This window comes from Lotus japonicus, chromosome 2, assembly GCF_012489685.1.
Source record: "Lotus japonicus ecotype B-129 chromosome 2, LjGifu_v1.2".
Lineage (NCBI taxonomy): Eukaryota > Viridiplantae > Streptophyta > Magnoliopsida > Fabales > Fabaceae > Lotus > Lotus japonicus.
In genome coordinates this window covers 87734620-87760820 of record NC_080042.1, presented here as the reverse complement: position 1 = coordinate 87760820, position 26201 = coordinate 87734620, and the positions used below count along the sequence as shown (strand labels likewise).

The window sequence follows — 26201 nt, the reverse complement described above, 5'->3', positions numbered from 1 at the left end:
TTCTGAAATTTTCTCAAACTCTCCCCCTTTTGAAATCTCTAAGAAATGGAAAGAGTTTCTCATAAATTTCTCCATTCTTTTCCTTTCTTAAAAACTCAACTTCCAAACACTGAAACACACCTTATATAATGTTTCAAAAAAAAACACCTTATATAGTCACTTCTATGTCTCCAATTATTTATTTTATTTAAATAATGAAACGACACGTAAGCAAGTGTAACAACCCATATTAGAAGTTAGAATACAAGCAAAGTAATTGTGTATGATACTGATGGAAATGGAAGCATTTAATTGTGTATCGATACATTTAGAATTAAATAATAGGGTTAACTATCAGATTGATCCCTGTCTTTGTGTCGTCGTCTGAGGTAAGTCCCTCCCCGAAAAATTTATTGCATTTGGTCCTCGTTTTTGAAAAACTTTTGGAGCGGGTCCTCGCCGGAGGTGGAGCTCCGGCGAGTGCTTAAATGGCATGTTGACTGGGATAAAAATGCTTATGTGGATTTTAAAAATAAATAAAAAATAAATTACACATTATAAAATTAAATTAAATTAATAAAATTAAAAATCCAAATTACCCAAATTAATTAATTAAAATTAAACTTATTAAGTAGAAAATTAAAAACCCCAATTCTCCTAATCCTGATTTCAATTCTGTTAAAATATCATCTTTGATTCTTCTTCTTCATTGTTACACAGATCCACGTTCTACAACTCACATCTTTACACATATTTTCCCATTCAAAGGGTTTATTATAATCAAATCAAATCCTCAAAAATCTGAACAGAAACATGGCCAAAAGCAACACACCATATGACAATAAAGAGAAAAAATTAGTTGAAAGAAGAACCTGCATCTGCGTATAGATTCAAAAATAAAAAAGGAGATTGAGCCAAATTGAAAGCCAATCGAAAGAGAAGATTGAGCAAGTTGAAGAGAAGTGATGAACCCTCAACCTCTTCTCTTCCTCTTAGCACCGTGACAGAGGCCTCAACCTCTTTCTCGGCCTTCGATTCACAGCAACACCAAGTGGTTGTTTGGTTTGGGTTCTTCTGGATCTTGCTTCCTTGCTTTTCTTCTTCTCCTTGGTGGTTTGAAGGTGGTTGTTTGATCCTTGGTTGCCGATCCATGTTCTGGGTACTTCTGGGTCTGGCCTCCATGTTTTACTTCTTCTCCTTCTCTCATAACTCATATCCAAACTTAGATTGTGGTGGGTATTTCGGTTGGGGTGGGGGTTGGGGTTTTGGTCTTGGTTCCGATTGCAGGTGAGGGTGATGATGTAGGTTGGGGTTTGGCGGTGAGGTTGCGGGTTGGGGTTTGGGGTTTGCAGTTTGTGGGTGAGGGTTTGAGGGTGAGGTTGCAGGTGGGTGAGGGTTGAGGTTGGGTGAGGCTGGGTTGTGCGGAGGTCGAGGGACATGGCGGTGCGGTGGTTGTGTGGATCGCTATGGCTTCGTTGAGTTTTGGGTGACTTGTGAGAAGGTGGGTTGCTTCACTGCTTGCCTGCAGGTGCAATTTCTAGGTTTGGTACGAATTTGGGAAAAATGGGTCTGGTGGGGATTTGGGTATGGTAGGGATTTGATGAAAATTTCTGGTTTTGATGAACATGGGTGTGATTTGGGGAAAATTTCTGATTTGGGTCTGCAGATGAACATGAGTTTGGTTTTGATGAAGATGAGCTAGATTTGGTTTTGATGAAGATGATTTGGGGTTAATCGGGGGAAAATTGATTTTGTTAATTAATTTTTGGGTTAGATTTGTTAATTAGTTTTTATTTTGTTAATTAAATTAAAATTTATGATGTGTATTTTATTTTTATTTTTTATTATTATTTTTAATTCCACATCAGCTTCATTAACACAGTCAGCATGCCATTTAAGCACTCGCCGGAGCTCCGCCCTCCGGCGAGGACCCGCTCCAAAAGTTTTTCAAACACGAGGACCAAATACAATAAATTTTTCGGGGAGGGACTTACCTCAGACGGCGACACAAAGACAGGGACCAATCTGATAGTTAACCCTAAATAATATAAATGCCTTCCATGAAAAATTGAATATGAGAGCAATTTGCATCCATTGGTGGGGTGATGCATTTGGCGCAACACATAAGTTGTACTCCAATCGTATAGTAAACGTCGGTAGTATTAATATATTCTACGTATTCTTTCTAGAAGGAAGACTGTTATACAGAGTTACAGACGTGAACACCAAGACAAATGCTCCACTTGATCCAATTGTACAAAAGTAGCTTGTGGGCCCACCCAACTTTTTTCCTGGATCTAGATCCAATTGTATGAATTTGATTTGAGAGTATCCATACTGCATCACACTTTTTTCTTGTTTTCCTTGTAGGGGGAATTTATTTAGGAAATTTTTTATTCCAAATTTAGGGTATTTTTTTTAAATTAAAGATTAAAATTAGGTTTGAACTTTAAAGGCTTCCATTTCCATCAGTAAAAAAAATAAGATTTGATTTTTCCTTTTTATCATTTTACACTTTTAAAGTGCGATATGCATTTTATATCTTTCTCATACCGTAAATTTTTTTACATCGAAAAGATAAAATGTATTCGCCAAAAATTGATCTCTGAACCTCCCTTTACCCAACACATATGTCTTACAACTCCTACCACTTGAGTTATTCTACGGGGACTTTCATACCGCAGTTTAAAATGTGATATGCATGTTTTTCCATTAAATTCAATTGGATGGTATTAATGTCGATGAGGGTAGTATTAGTAAGTATACTTAATACAAATCTAGAGTCTCAAAATATGTAATTATGTAAACTAACACTTAACACAATTTTATTTAATAGAAAATCATCCATACACATACTTTTGTTCTAAACACGCATCTTAAAAGTTCAAATTTAAAGGTTGTTTCTATTCCTATTGTCGACCTCAAAAGACTCACAAACAAGTGAATGTCGAGCTGGTCAGCTGAGACGACAAATAGATTAAACTCTTTTAAAACTTAGTTGTATAACAAGCTAGCAAAAGTTAATTATTTTCATTAGAATACACAATTCAATCCTTGTTATAAATACAAGTTTGATTAGCTTTGTAAGTTAAACAATATCACTACTATACTGCACCCGATTCTTCTGAACGCACTCAATTTTATCATTAATTTTCTACCGACTTAAGCGTTAGAATGTCATTTATAAGTATCTACCTTATCATAAAATCGTGAGCAATTCTCACCACCATGCACCACCACTCCAAGAATTTCTCTCCCAAGACTTTAAAAGAAATGATGTGGATATGAGTAAATACAAAAAAACGGATATATAGGAAAAATACAAGTTAATAAATATGACAAGGATATTTAACTGAGAACACTAGTGGTGACAACTGGAGAGGGAAATTCGAGATAAGGTAAGAGCCAGACACGTCCTGAGTCAGCAACGTCCCCCCAGTAAGCCCATTGGATAAGTTCCCTTCCCTCTGCTTCTAGAAAACAAACTAACAAAACCACGGGAAGTAGGGTCCACGCGCCCCCTTCACACTCTCTCTCCTCTCTTTATATAATAACCCTAATCCCCAATTTCTTCTCATCATTCATTCCAATTCCAAATTCCCAATTCTCAATCGCAACACACAACAATGATTTCTGCAATCTCTTTTCCTTCATCTCTCTCCGCCGCGAATCTCACCGGCAACACCGTCGCCACACCGCCTCGCCGCGTCAGATCCCGACCTGTAGTCTCCTTCGCCACAGCTACAGCCACCGCCACCTCCACCGCCGATGCTAGATCCACCTGGACGGAGCAACCGAGACCTTCTTCTACATATCTGATCTCCCCATGCTCCTCTCTCTACGAGATCCTCGGAATCCCCGCCGGCGCATCCAGTCAGGAAATCAAAGCTGCATACCGGCGGCTAGCTAGAGTTTGCCACCCCGATGTGGCGGCAATCGACCGGAAAAACTCATCTGCCGACGATTTCATGAAGATTCACGCTGCGTACTCCACGCTATCAGATCCTGAGAAACGCGCTACTTACGACCGGAGCCTATTCCGGCGACAGCGGCCGATGTCGACGGCTGTGGTGTTCTCCGGCTACTCGAGCCGGAACTGGGAAACGGATCAGTGCTGGTAGTGAGTTGACTCGGCCGAGTTAACTAAAATATCTAGAGACGAGAGAGGAGGCGCAGTTTATTGTAGCGTCTTGCCTTGGCTTTGAATATAACTAAACTAATTAATTAGTAGTAGTTAGGTATTAGAGTACGTATGTATGTGTGTACATATACGCGTAGAGATGTAGTAGACGCAGCTTGATTGTGCTTGCTGATTGCAAATTTGGATACTGCCGAGTTTTCCTGCAATACAGTAGAAATTGATGGCCACTGTTGCTTAGTACTTACAGTAAACTCTCTTGTTCTTGTATCATATCCTTTTTCCCATGATTACATCTTCATGGATGAATGAACAAAAGAAAAAAAAAAAAAAAAATTGACATCTAGTTTATATGAATGCCTAATGTGTTCACTTAATTCTTGTTTGTGATATGCAATTTAAAATAAAATTAAAGTTCATTAGTGATTAAGTATCAATCAAAACTCAAAAGCATAACCTAATTGACATATAATTGAATTGATAGAAGGTTATTATTTGGGTGGTGGTGATTGAGATCTGTGACTACTGTGATGGTGGTTGATAACGTAAAGTGCAAACACAAAGTTAGTTGGTTTTTCTAAAAAGAAAACAGGGACACATGCCCATGCTTCTTAAGATTGTTACAGGTCTCAAACATCTCCTTTCCGTTATTTGAATATTTAATACCTTGAGGAACCTAATATGATTGATTAACTCCCTGACAATCCGTAGGATCAATTGAAATATGCGCTCAATGCAAGTTTTAGGAAAAATATGCAACTATAGGTATAGTATACTGAACATGAAACCAAGGGTTAACTCTCCACTAGCTCATGTTTGTGCTCAATAATGGCAAATTTTATTTTATGAAATATATGTTCGGGAGACAGGGGAACCCATAAAAAGTAAGCTTCCATCAATGAGTTAACATCTAAGATTACTGAGAGAATAGACACTACATCGATCCTTACTCAAAATTTTACGATTGTATTTGCGAGTTAAGTTTTTTAGGAGAAAGAAGAAAAATGAAAACCTTATAACAAATGCTTTTATGCAAGCCTTTTGGTCGAATAACATGTCTTCAAATCAGGTGGCTTAGAAGCTGGCCGAAGCGCCCTCTCCTTTCTTTCCCCTCAAACTCTTCCATTTCCCTCCCTCAAAACTCAGACACATCCTAAGATATTAGTTATGTGAGTCATATCTCTTATACTTGCCCAATTTTATTTAATGTGAGATTCTAATTCACACTTGAGTTTCCAAATTTACCTCGTACATTATTATGCACCCCACTAGCGTATGTTTTGAGCATTTGCACCTACGTCGACTTTGATATCTCTCATTGAGAGACAAAAAGAACTCAGACATGAGAACTTGCATCAATAAACTAACAAGAGATATACACACCACATTTTTACTCACAATATCAAGTCATTAAATTCATGGTCTCATATCCTATATTTTCTTCATCTCATCAATTATTTGCTAACGTGTGACTCCATCCAAACAGCATTATCTAGAAGTAAATTGGAATCTTTGATTAGTATGCAAATAAAAGTCAACTCCTTTGAGTCCCGTAACGAAATTCTAGATGCTCAATGTGTCTAGAAGGTAAGTGTTGCTCTCCTGTTTGTCGATAAAACTATTTGTTTGTTTATTATTACAATTTTAAATTCATTTTATAAGTACATATATAGAATTACACCGGCCGTATCGTAACTGCTACTAGCTTTTTAATCATTCATGATATATTTTTTTCATTTTAAAATAACTTCTTTAGTAATACCTAGCTAGACATAGTTCTAACTTCCAACGCACATGACATGAGGAGGACAGCCATTGAAATTTATATATGTTACGTGTTTGGATGGAATTTGTGAATGGTTATGGTTATCCCGTGAAAAGAGGAATCATTCAATAAAAAAGTTTGAAAGTTCCATTTGGTGCCTCTATAAGACTATAACTAATGGGTATATATATGTGTTTAGTTAAAAAAATTAAAACTGGTGTCCACGACCTTGTTTGCAGCAAAAGTATTGCATCGTGAGTAAGCTCTCATTATAATCTTCAAATTGAGATCAAGCCTAACTTTTTTTATAAAAAAGTACGTAATCCTGTATTTGGTCATCCTTCATATTAATTTTCAAATTATTTTAATATCCTTCAACTTCTTTCAACATTCGACCAGGATTAATTTGAACAAATTAATGAGAAATAGTCCCGGGGCAAAAATAAGAATTCAATTGAAGAGTTTAATTACCATGCAAAATAATTTTACCCATTCATCTAAATTAGTCATACGTTTTATCTACTCTGAATTTATTTTACTTCTATAAGTTGTTTTTCTAACCACAAGTATCTTCTTTGAGGCAATCTTATTCAATGGGAAGAAGGTTAAAAATCTCTAAAAAAACACGGATCTTAAGTATTGAACTCTCAACTTTAGGGATTCAAATAACTACATTTTTTTTTACATCAGAAATATAAATTGTACCCTTAAGGAATTGATCTCTGGATCTCCCTCACTCAATCCATATGCTCTTACCGCTTGAGCAACCATTCCGAAACTTTAAATAAATACTTTTAACCACTATGTATTTAATTCTTAAAAAATAAAATATTATTATTTTATATTGCTGAAATTTATCCTTTATCTAAACTCTAAATATAAAATATGTTTTTTTTTCAAAGAATTAGAAGGAAAATAGTTCTTTTCGAGAGAAAAATGATAATGTACCGATAATATAAAGTCCTTCTACACATGATCAATCACATTTTAATAAATAAATTAAATTAAAAAAATAGATTTTCTTATATTCTTAAAATATAATTGGCTGACTGTCTAATAAAACTTTAGACTGTGAATATATATAAATTATTCTCTTATTTTTATGTGGAAACAAAATTTTCACATAGCTTTTACCATTCTACGTTTTATAGAATATTGGGAAACAGCCACAACCGCAAATATGATCAATTGCATACGACAATTTCAAGGAGTGAAATTACATTTTATTCTAATTTTTATCATTGTGTTCCTATCATTCTAGAAGGAAAAGCAAACTCGATCACCATTCACCATCATGATGTGCACTGTGGCCCCGGAGGCGCAAATTAAAGGAAATAATAGCTTTTTTTTATTCCTTTACAATGGACTAAGATACTATCTTCCAAAATCTGATAAATCAGTTGTTCAAGTCGACACAAACACAATCATAGATGAGAGAAGGTAACCTTCTAGATGATATGGCGGCTACTAGACAAAAAGACACATAGAGAACACTAATTTACTAATAGAAGATGTGTCACTTGTATAGCTTAAACGCATTTTGCTTTCCAGTGTGTATGTATAGCCTATTCACACTTTAGCTATCTTTGGATAGTGATTGACATAAATGTAAATAGATGTTAATACATACTTTAATATAAAAATGGACGTCTTAATTATGAATTGAAATTAGATTAAAGCTAGGTTACGTTGCATTCAACGTGTGTTTAAACACACTCTTTTTCAGCAAAATCAAATTTAAGATCCATGAGATTTAAAAAACTTCTCACGAAATTAAATTGATTCTGACTTAAAAGAGATTTTCAAACATACACCGAATATAATTAATCATATGCTTAGTTATACTATAAGAAACCTCATAATCACTCATATATAAAAAAATGTTACAAAATGTAGTTTTTTATAGTTACTATATACTTTAAAACATATATGCTCTCATAACTATCCAAACATGGTAATGTGATCAGACGAACCGATCAAATCACTCAAAAGAGTGTTGATTGAGAGGAAAGAGATGGTGTTTTTTTTTTTCAACATGCATGGTGCTTATCCGGGTGAATATGAACTCATTCGCTCCGGAGCCACGTTGAAGGTTTTGCAATGAAACCTCGACACCCAAGTCACGATTTGGGAGAGAATAAGAAGTAAGTGGTAAGAAAATCATATGCCTTGTGCAATGTGAGACCCGCCTTTTATAAGGTGGATTTTGAAGGTTTTATAGTTAGGGTGTTCAAGGTTGGGAGTTATGAATGATACATGGTGCAACTAAAGAGGAGAACCATTGGATCTTCTGACACGTCGTCTGATCGCATGTGCGAAGATACACCTGTATACTATAGCAGGGACTTCGAGCATCGTGCTCATTTCTTGGTTAGAAGGTCGTTGACTTAGGATGAGATGTGGTGGGTGACTATATGAAGCAATTGCGGTGGGCGCAATCGACTGTGATTGACACAAATAGTCGAATATGGGATGCATCCGGTGTGAAGGACATGTCATATATGAGATGCAATCGGTCGTGAAGGACATGTGCTACGCAAGTGGTTTGTACTCGGGTGTTCAGTGTGCGACATTTTCAGGGTTTATGATATTTGCTTGAGGGGTTTGTCAGTTTGGTGAATCTTCTCTCGAAGGACTTGCTTAAGTACCTCGTCCCTGTTAAAAATAATAATATAAAATCACATGTGATATTTACCTAATAGCTTAAAATTTTGGTTAAATGTCACATGGATGACTTTATATTATTATTTTTAACAGTCATGTCGCTCGACCAAGCTTTGTTTTAGGACGTGTACCGAGTAGAGTGGGGTGGGGATTGGGTGTCGAGGACCACACTGTTGGTGAACGAGTCATTTAATAACAACCGAATAATAATCTCCTTACTTCGGATATGCATGAATGTGAATATCGAGAGGTATAAATAAATCTGCGCACGATGTCAGTTCTGACATCAGGTGAGTTTTTCGTTTACCATAAATCGGGAGGAGTACATAACTATTTACCGAGTACCGGAACAATAAATACCATAATTTAAGTGGCAAAAATACAGAAAAATCAATTTCACATATTTAAAGTTTCTGAATCATAACCGGGAGAGCAAGCAGATTTGTCTTCTATATTGTGGATGGGTTATTATTTTAGATTTTAGTTTTAGAACATTCAGAGAATCAAAGTCAAAATTGATGTTGAAAAAAAAAAAGAGAAAACATAGAAGATGAGTGCGCTGTGTCTGCGTGAAATAAATTTCTACAACCTTCCATAAACCAGAAAAAATTCTCAACTTTTTGAATTAATTAACAAGGTGACTAACTTGCCTTCTTTTGTTTATAGAACATTGCAAGGAAAAACGAATTAACTTTGCTAGAAGCCTAGAACCACCATCTTTGTATTATTATCATTTTTCAAACCTCGTGTGAGGGACAAGTCTAGAACCAGAAACCTGTCGCTGTAATCTAAATCTATATGTGAATATAGTTAAGTTCTTGTACAAATGAATAGACATAATAAACCAGGAGTATATAGCATTTGACTTATTTATATATAGAAATTAGAATACTTATTCTTTTTAGTATATCAAAAAATCGGAAAACATTTTTAATGTGGTAAAAAATTGAATATGTGAAATAATTCATATACATATATATAATTCATATATCCTAGTCTATACAACTAAGAAATCAAATTAATTATATGTATAGCCTTCACCATAATTCTACCGAGCTGACCAGTAAATAGTAAGAATAAGTGTTCCTCGAGAATTTGAATATTGAAGAGCCCAAGAGGTCAGCAACTATGATAAAAATTAAAAAGAGTATTAGGTAGTCTAGAGCTGCTACATGGAAAGGCGAACAAACAAAAAAATATAATGCTTGTATTGAAGTTTCAACGGTGAAAAATAAAAATAATATTAAGTTGAATTGCACTTTTGATCCTCTAATATCACAATTATGCAAATTGGACCATGTGCTTCAAAATGAGCAATTGGGGTTTGACATGTGAATTGGATGCAAAAATGGATAATTGATGTTAAATTTATTGATTAGATTTCAAAAATATGTCAATTTTTAATGTGTTGGAATATAATTTTTTAAACCAAATTAGAATTTGGAAGTCATTACATGTAGAAAAAAATATTATCACCCTACAATTTTCACTATAAAAACGGCTACTTTTAATTAATTGTATAAAACATATTATTGGAGAGCTTATGCAAATAACTTATAGCCTACCATAAACCTATTATAAACTGTTTTGAGCTTATTTTCATTAGCTACTCATGATAGCTTATGAAAAAAAACTTATGCTTATATATAGCTTATTTTCAATTTATTTCAATAAATATTTAAAAATAGCTTATGAATAAGCGCTTAGCGCTTATGTATAAGCCCTTAATTTATTTATTTTTTGGTCAATGTATAAGCCCTTAATTCAAACGGTGTTTTGTACTCCAAGAAAAATATATTAGTCCAAACCATGCCAATCACACAAACCACAGGCCCTTACCAATAAAAAAAATCCAACCAGGTTCCTTGCCTTTTCCCTCTCTCGTCGGAAGCTTCTCACCGTCACGAACCAGGTTTTTGCCACTCTCTTATACTTGAATCTTGCTTTACATTTGGTTTCTGAGAGTGTGCTTTGCTTTGTTTGCTTGATGTTTTATTATGCTTGTTATGTTTTAGCCTATTACAAGTGGAGCAATTGAATTGGGTTGATGAATGACTAAGATAACTCTTGAACTAGACAGCTCTGGCTGGCTGGCTGCCTTGCTGCATTCTTGATTTTGTCCCATTTCATTGTCCTAGCTTTCATACAGACATGGCTTAGATGTTCCTCATTAGAGTTGATTCTTGATTAGCAAGTGCAGGATAAATTTTTTCTCCTTTTGGATGTGTACTCATGCTGTAATGCTATTTTATTTTGTATCAGGCTATGAATTTCATTGGTTATGCATTTTTTCTTCAATTATTGATAACTGGAATAATCAATTGCACAGTCATGCTTTCACTGCATTTTATTAAACCTTGAACCTGTCTCACTGTTTAGATGTATGGCGGTTACCCTTCTGTTATACTTCCTTAATTACACGTAATAGGAAAATAGCTTTGCACATCCATCCAACTTATGTTATACCATGAAATTTGTCTAGTGATTTGCTTTTTCTTGATCTATGTGATATTGTTTTTCCTGATGCTTGAATAGTTGAAGACCATCTAGGCACCTATCACAGTGCTCAAGTGTTACCCACTTACCCCTAATCTTGTAACAAACTTCTAGAGTCACGGGGTTACACCATACTCAGTTTTCTTAAGTGCTTGCCTGAAAACCAGTTTATATCAGTATGAATTCATAAATTTAAGAGCATATGCAGATATCCACATAAAGACACCAGCTTAGTAGACAAGCTTGAACCATTGATGAGAAATTAAATGCTTGTATTTACTTGTCTATTTCACGACTAACATGTGCCTCAGAAAATTTCCAACTGTTACGAGCTTTCTCTATGCATAGTTATACCTTTCATGGCATTTCATTACCTTCTCCATGTTGTTCAATGTTAAAGTATACTCAAAATAAAATGGAAATTACAAATTTAGTTCTCAAAATAAATCCTCAAGTTAATTTATTATTGATCTATAACCAATCTGAAAAAGACCAAAGTCTCACACCAAGCTTAAAAAATTGTAGTGCACCTCTCAAGGGCATCCTTTTCTGGCCACTCATCTAATTTGCCATTTCTCAAAGCAAATACACTTTGATCCTGGTGTTGTATGGATAAAGCAGCATCTCGAACCATATCACGCACCTGATTTTATTCTTGTTTTTTCACAATCATCTAGCATATTTGATGAAGTTTATAGCTATCATGTTATTACTAGTATGATTTTTCTGTTTTTGTAGTGAGTAACAGTGTGAACTGTGAATAAGCTGTGTGACTGAGGTTGCTGGTACTTTTTACTTAATTTGTTATACTTCTCTTTTTTATCCTTTAGGCTTTAGCTATAGCACTTCCATACTTAGGTATCTAAAACTACATGCATTTTACCTTAGCTTCCTGTTCAAGAACGAATTGTATATTGTGTTTCATTCTTGAATTGTCTGATAGTCTGGGATTTAAATTCACATAAATACATTATTGTATGTCTTGCTTCTTGATCTAAGCACATAATCACTGCATGTAGACATCAACTTCTCCTAAATCCTTGTAACTGATGTTATAATTAATTTGGTAGGTCGTGAAACTATGGATCGGAAATGGATGTCTGCAAATCGATTGACTAAGGAATATGAGGATGGAGTGAAAATGTTTATTAGGTTTGCTGTCGAGCATGAAAAAGACCCTAGCAGAATTATATGCCCGTGCTTAAGATGTTGTTATGCAAAGCGAATTAGTGCGGCTGAGTTGGAAGACCATTTAATATGTTACGGAATTGATCAAAGCTATACATGTTGGACAAGGCATGGTGAGACAAGAGGTAAGGGTAGTGCTTCTGGAGAATTTCCCCCCCTTTTAGCATGTCATCAAAACTTGTTGCTTTAGATCACTTATCTCTGTAACTAAAACCAAAGAAAGAAACACATACCATAAATTTGCCATTTGCTGAATATCTATCAAAGGAAAGGGGAGTTCACTAAATTTTGCATTTGCTCAAGTAAAAATTGCTTAAGTTGTGGGAATATTAGAAAAAAATGGTATTTTTTCTGCACTTTCCTTTTTTAAGTAAGTGGCATGTGGCATGTTTCTTTTATTTTTTTGGTCAGTTATAATTGTCATCTTGATTTGTGCAGGATCTCGCACGAAGTAACCCTTGTTTCACACTATAGAGTAAAATTTAGAAGAAATGAGCAAGGGATGCTTGGGAAATGGATGTTTGGGAGGAGTTAGAGTCAAGACCATGAACTTGCAGAGGTACTCCACCAACCATTTGAGGCTTTCTTTTAGGAAGTTAGTGTTAGGATTTCTTTCTTCAACCTCTAATCCGGCATTAATGCTTTATTACTTTCAATTTGTCAGAAAATAAATTAATGACCGATCCCTATACTTCTAATTGGTTAGTATTTTTCTAGACATTAATGCTATCACAAAAATTGATCTAAAAAAATGTAGGTACACAAAAAGTATGCACATTGGACATCAAAATTGTTGATTTGAGTTTGGTTATATGTCTATTTTTGTTTAAATGAAGGTTATCCGGCATACCTAGTGGGCATTTAAGGGTATAGGATAGATATATATGAGCTAATCACATCAAAACACCACGCACATAATTTTAATTTTAGGTACTTCAACCATCTGGATAAGCCATGAAGAAAATGAAAGCTTTCAATGAGGTTGGTGTGGAGTACTGGAGTGGGGGCATTCAGCATGTGCAGGCTTTACTTTCAATGATTTACTGATAGCCTATTCTGATAAACTTTTTTCTTAGAATCTATTCTCACATGCAAAAACTATTTCATATAAACTTTTCTCAGAATCAAGGTGGATTGTAGAATCAATTCAAGAAAGATTTCATAATATGGAATTAATAGCAAAACATTTTGGATTTGACTCCTCTAAAGTGAGAGTAAAGTAAGTCACCACAACTATCAATAGTGATTACCTCTACTTTGAAAGTTAATAAAACAACTCAATTATTGGTTGTGATGACTTATTATATCTTGTCTCTCACTTTAGAGGAGTCGGATCCAAACATATTGGCATCAGGTCATGGAACTGAGCAGAATAACAAGGACCTACCTTGCGGTCCATACTGGTACGAATCCTAAATGTGGTAACTTTCCTTGGTATTCAAAATTAATAATGAAAACAATACTATATGCAATGAAATCAAGCAATGATCTTGTACTTTTGGTTAATACTGAAACTCCATATTGCAATGACGTGTATAGACAATGAATAAAGGCCTGTGTTCGGTACCAGACAAGATGATGGTATTTGGTAAACAAGTAACTCTTAAGCATCACACTTTTATGTGAAAACTAGCGTATTAAATTGGAAAAGGCTACCATTAATAAACTTCCTTCTATGTAAATTTGATTTCCCCTAGTACTTTTCACAATATTTTGTGGGATTAAACCATGATAAGTGTATGATAAGTGTACCATCAAACAGGTAAATTAACTGACACGAGAGTTTTTTAAGATTCGAGTTTTTATAAATGTAGTTATGTTAAATACTTGGTAAAGAGAATTTTGTTGTTTATAGTGGTCGCATCTAATTCAAACAAGAGTGTTTGTACATGTGATTTAAGAAATTAAAAAATAGTGATAAGTGCTCGAAACTTTCAGTGATGATTAGCTATATGCACAGTGCTTTATACTAACTTTTTGTTATTGGGCCAAAGGTACTTTATAAAGTTTGATAAGGGCTTTATAAAAAGACTAATTCAGTTAGCATGTTTTCATGACATGGACAGCCACTGTTCTTTCTTTTGTTAGCTTTTAAGAAGATAGTCCAGACGAGGTTGCTTCCACGAAGGTAGTGTTAATGGGAAGGGAATGCCAAATAAGGAACACGTAACACATAAAAAGCTATGCATGATTTGTATGAGCACTGTGTTTCGTTTTGTCTCACTGATGCATACAATTTGGAATAGTGAAATGTTGTCCAGTCCAAATATAAAGGAACCAATCCGGTGCCTGTCTGTAAGATTAAGAGCCTTTAGCAGCATAATTATTAGTACTAATGTTGATTTGCCCACTACATTTTGTAGCTACATTGTCCTGTTTCCTAGCTTTGCTTCAGTGATTTGTTTATTTTTTATATTAGGGTATGACAACAAATGTTGTCATGGGTGCACACATTAAACAATAAATGTCTAATTACGAAATGTGTTTCATCTTATAAGTAGGATTAAACTCTGATCTCTTAATTGAGGAACAAGGTGATCAACTATCACACTACTTCTCCTTCTGAGGCATTGATCACTGCAGATTTCTCTATATTGCAAAAGGGTGGGTGAAATGGTACAAGTTATGGAACAATTATGCATGCAATCGGTGATTTAATGTATTTATCCACGTGAAAAGCAACATAGTGTAGCAATCACATCATAGTTACAACATTCCCAATGGCTAAAAGGACCACAGGAATCACTTTTTCCTTTTTTTCCCTCAACTCGTCGTACGTATCAGTGATGTGTCTTAGTGCAATTGGATTGGGCCTGGGTAAAAATCGTGTTTCACGTACAATATCCTTTTATAGACAAAAAAGTTGCACCAGTATCCTTGTGGGCTTCCCATAGACCATTAGCTATGTTTCCCCTCGTGTCATAAGATTCTCACTTATTTTTAAGTGCCAACTTTAAAGTAAAAAGGTAATTAATTATATTCTCACCATACATCATACATCTGGGTGGAGTCCACTTAAATTAGTAAACCCTACATTAAATTTTAAGTTAACTAATAAAAAAGAGAGTTGATGCAGAATGTAAAACAGTAAAAGAGAGTTTGGGTAGCTTCTCTCATCCTTTTTAACTTGTCCAGTAATTTGGTACTACTTCAACCAAGTCCTTCTCATTCATTTTCTCCTGCCCAGGAGCTAATATAACACCCCACTGGTGTTGTGGCGCTGTCACAGCATTAAATAATAACGAAGAGAAATTAATCGCAGCCAGTAAGACCAGGTTTGGTTTATTGAGAAAGAAAGTAAGAAACGGAGAACGATACAAAACGCGTTTGACCTCGTAATTAAATCAAATCGCATTCGCATCCCCATCCCCATCCCCATCCCCCCTGAGCCACCTAGCACACCCTTCCTTGTGGTTCACAATATGTAGTCTCTGCGAATCATTCACTCTCATCACCATCATCATCTCCTTCTCCTCTGCCAACACACCATTTTTATTTTCTTCTCTTAATTATTAAACTTTTATTCCCTCAACCCTTCAACGCCAACTCATACAACCAACAACAACAACAACACACAACAAACCGATCCCATCACAGAGTCCATGGCGGACTTAGTGAAACAAATCCTTGCTAAACCGATCCAGCTGGCCGACCAAGTAACCAAAGCCGCCGATGAAGCCAGCTTCTTCAAGCAGGAATGCTTCGAGCTCAAGTCCAAGACAGAAAAACTCGCCGCGCTGCTCCGGCAGGCGGCCAGAGCCAGCTCCGACCTCTACGAACGCCCTACCCGGCGGATCATTGAGGAAACAGAGCAAGTTCTTGACAAGGCACTGTCATTGGTCATCAAGTGCCGTGCTAATGGCCTCATGAAGCGCGTCTTCACCATCGTCCCCGCCGCCGCCTTCCGGAAGACTTCCTCCCATCTCGAGAATTCCATCGGAGATGTCTCCTGGCTCCTCCGTGTCTCCGCCCCTGCTGACGACCGAGGAGATGAGTATCTTGGACTTCCTCCCATCGCTGCCAACGAGCCTATCTTGTGTCTCATATGGGAGCAGATCGCTATACTTTACACCGGCTCGCCGGAGGATCGCTCCGACGCGGCAGCCTCGCTGGTTTCCCTCGCTCGCGGCAGCGACCGGTACGGGAAGCTTATCATAGAAGAAGGTGGAGTTGGTCCACTGTTGAAGCTCATCAAGGAAGGGAAGATGGAAGGTCAGGAAAACGCAGCAAGAGTAATCGGCCTCCTTGGCCGTGACCCTGAAAGCGTGGAGGTAATGATCCACGCCGGAGTTTGCTCCGTCTTCGCGAAGGTTCTTAAAGAAGCTCCGATGAAGGTTCAGGCCGTTGTGGCCTGGGCGGTGTCGGAGCTTGCTGCTAACTACCCAAAATGTCAGGACCTTTTTGCTCAGCACAATATTATAAGGTTGCTGGTTGGCCATCTTGCTTTTGAGACGGTGGAGGAGCATAGCAAGTATGCTATTGTTAGCATGAAACCTACTTCGATCCACGCGGTGGTGATGGCGAATACAAACAATCCCAAGAAGGGAAATGAGAATGCAGATGGAGATAACAAGCAAGCACAGGGTCTGAATCGGTCACTACATCATCCCTTGGGTGAAAGGCCAAGAAATTTGCATAGGGTGATCACTAGTACAATGGCTATGCATAATGTTACCAAGCAAGGGCCTAATCAGGAAAATGAAGCAAACCAAAATCAGAACTCTTTAGCCAATGGAATTGGTAATGATGGGAAGCAAGGAAATCAACCCCTCCATCATAATCAGAATCAGACTAATCATCAGCGTAACTATTCGCATTCGGGGATTAACATGAAGGGAAGGGATAATGAAGACCCTGAGACAAAGGCTAGCATGAAGGAAATGGCAGCAAGGGCACTCTGGCACTTGGCTAAGGGTAATGTCCCGATTTGTCGTAGCATCACGGAATCGAGAGCTTTGTTGTGCTTTGCTGTTCTCCTTGAGAAAGGAGAGGAGAAGGTGCAGTACAATTCGGCCATGGCGGTGATGGAGATCACTGCTGTGGCTGAGAAAGATGCTGATTTGAGAAAGTCTGCATTCAAGCCAAACTCCCCTGCCTGCAAAGCGGTTGTTGATCAATTGCTTAAGATAATTGAGAAGGCAGATTCAGATCTCCTCATTCCTTGTGTCAGTGCTATTGGGAATTTGGCAAGGACTTTTCGTGCCACGGAGACGAGGATGATCGGTCCCTTGGTGCGGCTTCTTGATGAAAGAGAGGCAGAGGTATACAGGGAGGCGTCCATCGCCCTCACGAAATTCGCCTGCACTGAGAACTACCTTCACCTTGATCACTCCAAGGCGATTATAACCGCAGGCGGGGCTAAACACTTGATTCAGCTTGTGTATTTCGGAGAACAGATGGTTCAGATTCCTGCATTAGTTCTGCTCTCCTACATTGCGCTGCACGTCCCGGACAGCGAAGAGCTTGCTCAGGATGAGGTGTTGGGAGTGCTTGAATGGGCATCAAAGCAATCTTCCATGACACATGATGAAACCCTTGAGGCTTTGCTGCAAGAATCCAAGAGTAGATTGGAGCTTTACCAGTCCAGAGGCTCAAGATTCCATAAATTACACCAATAGGAAGAAAGAAAGAATAGTACATTGTCATCATAGTAATTTGTAAAGGTTTTTCAGTCATTCATATATGTTGTATCATTCTCCTGAGTGTGTATACAAAAGTCCATAAACTTGATTCAATTGTCCAGATGAATTTTCACTTGTCTAGTGAATTGTTTTCCTAATCTATTGTTAACCAACCCCTTTCCCTCCCTTGTACTTACTCCACAAACCACAACGTCAAATTAGATTGTGAGCAACGTTACCAAAATTCAACAAAAGAGTGACCATTTAACTTTGTTTCTTAATGAGCATACTTTTACCATCAAAGTAGATGGCAAATAGTTGCAGGCTTTGCTGTCTACAATTGTCTACTAACTATTTAGCGTTGGACCAGGTATTAAAAGTACTTTGAATGATTCCTCAACTATTTTTTAAGGACAAATAGAAAGCAGGGAATATATGCAAAAATTATAGTTGACCTGAGTTTTGGGGATGGATCATGGTCCAAAGATTCGACTGCTAAGGTTGGACATGTTCAAACTAACCCACGTCAGGGTTAATTATATTGATTTACTTTGATTCAATCATGCCACTATCATGCTTTTTGACCAAAATAAAATATTGGTAATTTGCTGATCTCTGACAATAATCTCCTACGTCGTGCATTAAGCAAAGCACCATTGACTATATCCTTTTGAAAGGGTAACAAAGAATTAGGTATATATGAGGGATGTGTATGTTTGTTTATCCATTGGATTCAATGCGAATGTGTTTTTCCTCAATTAAATTCAGTTGGGAAAATTGTCATAAAAAGCTAAATACGTCGATTGAACATGCTTTGAACTGAAAACCAAACATGATGTAACATAAGATTCACCTCAATCTCAAAGTCACGTTTGCTTCGGTGCTTCCTTGCATTCGGTCCAGATTGAATTGAAATAGAATCACGAAAGGCACGAGTGAAGCAATCAGATAGTAGAAACAATGTACTAATTCATTGTTCTACAATGTACTATGGCTTAACTACTAATTCACTGGCTCAAAGCTTTCAGAATCAAGATATATTGCACGCACCTATGTATCTGAATTTGGTTTGAATTTGACAAGAATGACATCATTCCGCAGAAGTCTTTGCATTCAATTCATGTCCTACAATTTTCAGAGAACCGAATTAAAGTGACAAGAAGAGTTAGACAAGCGATTCAAAAGTTAATCATGCATGGAAATGCTTGTTTCACTAGTCCTGTTGAATTCAAAAATTCAATTTATAATCGGCTTAATTGTGTTTTTTTCTTCTTTCTAGTCTATTATGATTCGTTATTGCTTTGGGCTATCTACAAAAGAAATTGCTAATGATGATTTAGGCAACATGTTTGGTAGCTATAGCTCAAAAAGTTGCATTTTATTAACGAAAACGCAGGTTGGGTCTAGAAATGTGATGGAAGCATGGGCTTTAATAGTTGGGCCAGCAATAAGCAATTGGGCGAGTGATTACAACTTCAAATCTAGTTGCCAACACACAGATCCTCCTCTCAATAATATTAAATTTGAAATGTTAAGAAAAAAGATGAAAACTTTTTTTTTTTTGGTGACAAATGGAAAATTACAAAAGATGAAAACTTTAGAAAAACATCCAATTTGATATCAATGGTAATTATTTTCTTTTTTCTTACTTACTCTTTCTTCTTGAATACCATTTATTTTCTTTTCCTTAACTCCCGTCATCAATTTATTAGTTTTTATAAGTTTTATTTTGATTTAAATTTGATGACTTTGACTTTGTCTTACTCTATCTCTTTTTAAACATTTTTTTATACTCTAATCACCTACCATCAGAACCAAATTCTACGTACCTCCACTCCCATATGCTTCTTCCCCCTCTCCTCTTCTTCTTTTTTGCTATGATTACCTCCTCTCCTCTTCTTCTTTGAAGTCTTGTGGATTTTTACTGCTGTCTTCGTCCCCTGTTTTTCCCCTGTTGCTTTCTGTTTTATTTTTGCTGTACTGTTTTTGTTGCTTTTGCCTTTCCCTTACGGCTGGGAAGGGATGCATTTGTCCTTGAGTTTTCCTCTCTTGGCTGTTATCAATAATATATATTCTCCTTTCAAAAAAAAAAAAAGGAAATTGATAAGCTGATGAAGCAATATGGTGACAAAATATGGGCTAAACTACCTGAAAATTTTGAAGGAAAGATGGCATACTCATTTACGTCCTGACATCAAGGTTCGTTATTTTTATTACTAGCCTAATATTGGTAAATTGAATCTTGTTCTAATGCCTCACCTTCTTCTTTAGGTAGATATTTGATAACATTTTCTTTTTAACTTTATGAGATATATATTCAAGTTTTGTGTTTACAGGCAAACACCCCTCGGGCTAATTAGTTGCATGATCGATGATGGATTTTTCTTTCACAAAGATGCACATAATTAATATTAGAAGTAGTTAGAATTTAACAAAGTTTTTCATAGATTACCACCTTAAGGATTTGTTTAAACTTTGTTAACAAATTATTAAATATAAAAAGATTCTGCATAATCTAAACTAGATTCGAAAAACACAGGCTTAGCAAAATTAAGTCCAACTGCATGTGAGTGAGTGATTTCATCTGTTTCATTACATGCATTTTCGTGAATGGATTTTTTTCATATAAAAATTCATGGAGATAAGGATTTTTTGAAATCAAGCTCACTTCAAATAACATATCAAGCTGAGCACAATTATCTATCATAGCAGTGTACAGAAGTTGTATCTGAAGAAAAGGGTATCAACCTTAATAATGTGTACAATCACTAAGTACTAAGCGGACAATAGCTGAAGTTTGACCTATAGCCGTCGCATGATGATTTGACTCCATTTGCATTCGTAATTTACAGAAGCTACCTTGATGAAGAACAAGGGAAAAAGTCAATAATTCAAAATGTCTTCAAATCAGATATTAATTCCTGGCATTGCAAACTGGGAACTAAATGTCTCACTCAACACGATTTCTGAGCTCCGAAATATCTTTATGGTTCTGAAGACCCTTGAGAAACTCCTTGCAAGATTTCCTGTGGTCCCTCTGTATAATGCCTGGTAATCTCAGCTGCCCTCAAGAAAATCGGCTATGGTCTCAAAATCATCTTCTAAACAGCCTCTTGTTGTCATTGCAGGAGTGCAGCAATATATTCCAAAAAGAATTTAAACCCGTAAAAGTTTTTTTATATGCAAGAATAGAGGAATTGGTATTTCTTTTTTCAGTTTGTGGTTCATAATTTTTTCTTTTAATAGTTAATACACATTAATTATAATGTAACCGGTCAACTATGATTTCTCAATTTTCAATTTTTTTATAAGCAATTTCTCAATTTTCATGCTTATTTTGTTATGAGAATGTTATGGTTTTTTGATTTACTTTAAATATGTTTTACTCTCCCTGTAAAATAATGGTGAATTGAATTTGTTCCTAAAAAAATTCATACATTTTAGTCCCGAACTATAATGAAAAATGTGAAGTTAGTCTCTATTGTTCTATTTGTGACGGTTTTGGTATATTAGCGGCGATTTTAAATCATCACAAAATATTTATTCTTGTTTTTAGTGTTACACCTTATTTATTCTTGGTTTTAGTAATGATTTATACACTAGTGTTCTATTCTTGTGTCCTCATTAGTTCATATGATTTGCAGGAAGTGATTGTGTTATCGTGAAAGTATTAGCTGTGGAGACTAACTTCATCTACGTACTCATTGACTATTATTGGTGGAATACTCTTAAGTCAATGCTCTGCGCATCTCGGTCAAACCCATAAGTTCTCGCTCCTTATTATTTTTTATAATTATTGATGCTGAGATTATTTTGATAGATATTTCCAACAATATCCATTCAATTTAACGTGGTATATATATGATTTGCATATTTAGATTAAAAAAATAAAATATATTTAGATAATTATTTATGATGTGTGTATATATGTATTTTAATTACCATAACCTAGAGAAAATATTCCAGTATGAAATTTCACAACTTTATACATTTTTGAAAGCATTGTGTCATACTTTTTTTTTTTGATAAGCAAAATTGTATTAAGATGAAATACTAGGGGTATTTCAACCCATGTACAAAGAAATTAAAAATGGAATATACAATGAACAGTGAGAACTGATCACATAAGCAAAAACCCAACACACTAAAGTGATCCTATTTTCCTCACGCTGGCAGTAGTAACCCAAGACAGCAGCAAAGGCATCAGAACCCGAAAGCAAGAAGAGACAAGGAGAAGCAATGCATCCAAAATAGAACAGGGAGAGACCAGAACAAATAACATGAAAAAACCAGAAGGGGTAACAAAGATCAGTGTCAATTATCCACAATGTTACCCACTCTGAAGCTAAAAATATGGAACCTAAACAGGTACTGCTCCCTTGCATTTACCATGGTTATATGATCCAGCATCCCATCAACACATTGTAAAAGCCAGGTCTCTTAACCAATACTTAATATCTATGACATAGCTTCTAAACAGATAGATGGGTTTGTATGCCAATCATAATAAGAATAAGAGAACCATTTTCCTTTACCTCTAAGCCATTTCCAAGATCTGAATTTGACTGCATCAAAGATTTTCTCCTCATCAATACTCGCAGACTTGAAGATAGCCTCATTCCTTGACAGCCACAGAGACCAAATGCTGGCACACCACACCACTCGCCAACCCATCTTTTTACTGCTTCTCCCTTCAATGAAGTGCTGATAAAAGTGGCTTTTACCTCCCAGGGGCAGTACAACTTGTATACCCAACCAGCTGTAACATTTCATCCAAATTCTCCAAGCAATCTTACATGAGAAAAGCAAGTGGTCAGTACTTTCTTCTTCCTCTGAACATAATGCACACAGACTTGCCTGACTACCCTGGATAATATTTCTTCGCCTCAGATTTTTCCTGGTTTGGATTCTGTTCAGGATAGTTTTCCACGCAAATGCTAGGATGTTAGACGGTGCTGGTATTTTCCATAAATTTCTGAAAATTTCACAGTCCTCCAATCCAGTCTGTTCCTGCTGGCAATTATATGCTGATTGAACTGAAAACATCCCATTTGATGAGGCTAACCACACCCAACTATCTCTTTCCCCTGGTTTAATTTGAGCTGATTGGACCACTTGCAGGAAGGACTCAAGCATTTGCTTTTCCCATTCAAAAAGGACCCTTCTCCATCTAAAGTTCCATTCCCACCTACCCTCCTTCCACTCACCCATATCTGCCATCGTGTTCTGTTGTTGAGAAGAAATGTCATATAATCTCTTAAACCATACTTTTAGATTCCTCTCCTCCCCTACCCATTTCTCCTTCCAGAATAATGTGTCCCTCCCATCCCCAAGCTTCTTTTTTAAATTTGATTCAAACCAACCTCCTTCCTCCCCACAGCTTCTCCACAAATCTATCCACCACGTAGACCCACTTGATTTTCTCAATACTTGCCCCTCCTTGCTTAATGCCCCATATTTTGATTCCAGCACTTGACACCATAGCCACTCCCTCTCTCTTCATACTATTAGTGAGAGATTATTATGGCATTGTATCCGTGAAAAAAAAAAGTGTTAATATTTTGTTTAGTGGATAAGAGAAAAGGAGAAGGTAGAAGATGTGAGTAGATTTGTAAATTAACTCAGATGTGTCCTAAAAAATTTAAAAACTCAGAGTAAAAGACTATTAAAAATCCAGATTACAGAAATTCAGAGTATTTAAAATTGAGAGTAAAAAAAAATATTCCTAACTTCTAACCATTAATTTTAGAAATTATTACCAAGAATTTTTTTTTTTTGTAGTAAGAGGAAAAATTAACAAGCAACTTTACCACGCTGCAACCCATGCTAATAAGTAATAATAAGTTAATTATATAACTTGGACCCAAAAAAAAAATTATAGTTTTAGTATCTAAATACCAGTAGGATTTGAATCTGGGATTTGGGAAATTTTAAACCGCAACTACCATCTAGGCTATTCATACCAGTAAAAATTATAGAACTTGGAATGACATAAAATTTAGAAATTACTTTTTTTTTCAAAGACTTTATAATATCTTTAATTAGAATGATGAAAATAGAAGGCCATTAACACATGTAATACATCCATGGCTCTTAAAAGTTTCAGAAAGCTCAAGTGCTTCTAGGTTCTTCCATAACTCCACTCACGAATTAGTTTTGCACAAATTTTGTTACAAACACTGCGTATTAAGGCAATGTCACTTCAAATCCAGCGTTACAATCCTTGGTTGAGAAGAAACATCGTGCTTGGTGTGCTGCATAGCCACCGAGAAGAATTAAAATGGCCCCAATGACGCCTTCAACGATTTTGGATAATTTATTGTCTAATATTGTTGTTTTCTCCGGCTCAATTGAACTGTATTTTAATTTAATCACGTTACTAACTCAAAATTTATAAAATCACAAGCGAATATGCTACAAAGTATATAACTTATAAACAAAATCTATAAACTACAAAAATACGTTGAACTTTTAAACTAGTTAATCTGAAATGTCTAATCAAATTATGTCGGATTATAACAAACTAAAATTACTTTTATAGCTTGTAGGTTGACTCTAATTTAGTTTTTAGCTACTGCTCCACACAACTCAAAGTTTAATTCCTAACAAAAAGAAAATAGCAACCAACATAATTTATTTACCTTGTGGGTTGGAATGTAATGAGGTAATTAGATGAGGGACAATTGTATTGAGTTGATCCACCAAACACTTGTTGGCACCCACTTTTGCATGCAACAACCTCTCCCTCTCTAATCACCTTCAGCTCCTCTGGACACTCTTTGTTCAGGTCAATTGTGCAACTTGCAACCATATAGCTAGTCGATACTTCTCCAAGTGGCTGCACCTTCATGGGTAGATTGTACCTGTAGGCGAGGTTCAATCTATAGGAATTGAGCTTGCCAATGTTGGACAGGGTGAGTTCTGCCACTGTGGCCGAAGAGTTGAGGTCTCCGCCAACACATCCCATGCTCAAAGAGCCGCAATTGCCCGTCACGCAAGAGAACTTTTCCGTGGGGTCTTGGGAGCAGAGGGTGCGACCCCATATGTGGCCGGACCAGGATGCGGGCACGACCATGAAGATGGACTCATTGGGTTGCAAAGCAAAGCCAGTGGTGAAAGCTAGTGGTGATGAGATTGCTCCTTGGCGAGACACAATGACTGGCCAAACTATGTATTTGGAATGGTTAACTAATTTGATTGTAGCTGAATTTGATCCTGAAAAGTGTTAAAAACAGTAATTAATTTATATTATATTAGTGGTATTGAATCGAGTCCAGAAGGAATAATTTTGATGAAAAAAAACTCATATGTTAGCATGAATTTTACCAGGTGAATGTGCCAACAAGAACAACACAATGATTGAAGTTGTAGCAAATGCAATTGACTCAGCCATAGATCTTCTTAGAAATGTGCACTCCACAATGTATAATTGCATATAATTTGTGTGATAGTGTTGTGAAGGTGGAAGGGTGTATATATATAGCTATTGTACCTGGCGGCGCATTCAAATCCATTAGCACGCCTTCAATGAAATAAGGATGACGAATTGATACTGTAACATGTTAAATTGCATAAGAGGAGAAAGAAGTAATCTATATATGGATTATGATTATCTATAAATGGATTGATACTGCGTGTTATCTTGATGGTTAATGTTTGCTCTATTGTTTGATCTGTTTTCACATTTTTCCATAAGAAAGAGAAAGTAATAAAAAGAACATAATTAGCAATAAGAAGAATTGGAGCAAATCCTTGTCTTAAAATAATTAGGAATAAGAAAGAGAAAGTAAGAAGAAGAAAATACTTAGCAATAACTTATATGTCTTAAAAGGATTTTAATTATAATGATTTTGATGTTTTTGACATTTAAAATTGTTAATACTAAACAAATAAATTTAAGGAAAAATGTGAAAACAGATCAAACAATGGAGCAAACATTAATCATCAAGATAACAGGCAGTATCAATCCATATAGAGATAATCATAATCCATATAGATTATTTCTTTCTCCTCTTATGCAATTTAACATGTGACAATATCAATTCGTCATCTTTATTTCATTGAGGGCGTACTAATGGATTTGAGTGCGCCATCAGGTACAATAACTATATATACACCCTTCCACCTTCACAGTAGTATCACACAAGCTATATACAATTATATACTGTGGAGTGCACATTTCTAGGAAGATCTATGGCTGAGCCAATTGCATTTGCTACAACTTCAATCATTGTGTTGTTCTTGTTGGCACATTAACCTGGTAAAATTCATGCTAACATATGAGTTTTTCTTTCATCGGAATTATTCCTTCTGGACTCGATTCAATACCACTAAAATAATATAAATGAAT

The 26201-nt window shown here is 36.0% G+C and overlaps 3 protein-coding genes and 1 long non-coding RNA gene across 7 annotated transcripts; 3 read left to right on the top strand and 1 right to left on the bottom strand.

The window, feature by feature from the left end:
* Positions 1–3538: 3538 nt before the first annotated feature.
* LOC130740626 (chaperone protein dnaJ 11, chloroplastic) lies at positions 3539–4347 on the top strand. Its single transcript, XM_057593287.1, has one exon. It carries the CDS (start codon positions 3606–3608, stop codon positions 4098–4100), a length of 495 nt encoding a protein of 164 aa, XP_057449270.1. The 5' UTR covers positions 3539–3605; the 3' UTR covers positions 4101–4347.
* Positions 4348–10341: 5994 nt separating this feature from the next.
* Positions 10342–14725, top strand: LOC130740625 (uncharacterized). Of its 4 annotated transcripts, XR_009020209.1 has the most exons (5): positions 10342–10458; positions 12113–12355; positions 12669–13449; positions 13555–13633; positions 14297–14725. It is a non-coding gene; the product is annotated as an uncharacterized LOC130740625 (long non-coding RNA). The 4 variants fall into 4 exon arrangements; XR_009020208.1 differs by having other exon boundaries at positions 12669–13633; XR_009020207.1 differs by lacking the exon at positions 14297–14725 and having other exon boundaries at positions 13555–13845.
* A 29-nt stretch (positions 14726–14754) lies between these two features.
* On the top strand, positions 14755–17965 carry LOC130740624 (uncharacterized). The gene has a single exon (XM_057593286.1). The coding sequence runs from the start codon at positions 15833–15835 to the stop codon at positions 17846–17848; it is 2016 nt and encodes a 671-aa protein (XP_057449269.1). The 5' UTR covers positions 14755–15832; the 3' UTR covers positions 17849–17965.
* Positions 17966–24488: 6523 nt separating this feature from the next.
* Positions 24489–25244, bottom strand: LOC130737202 (thaumatin-like protein 1). Its single transcript, XM_057588960.1, has 2 exons — positions 25178–25244; positions 24489–25066 (listed from the first exon to the last, which is right to left on the bottom strand). The coding sequence occupies exons 1-2, from the start codon at positions 25242–25244 to the stop codon at positions 24489–24491; spliced, it is 645 nt and encodes a 214-aa protein (XP_057444943.1).
* Between the last annotated feature and the right edge of the window lie 957 nt (positions 25245–26201).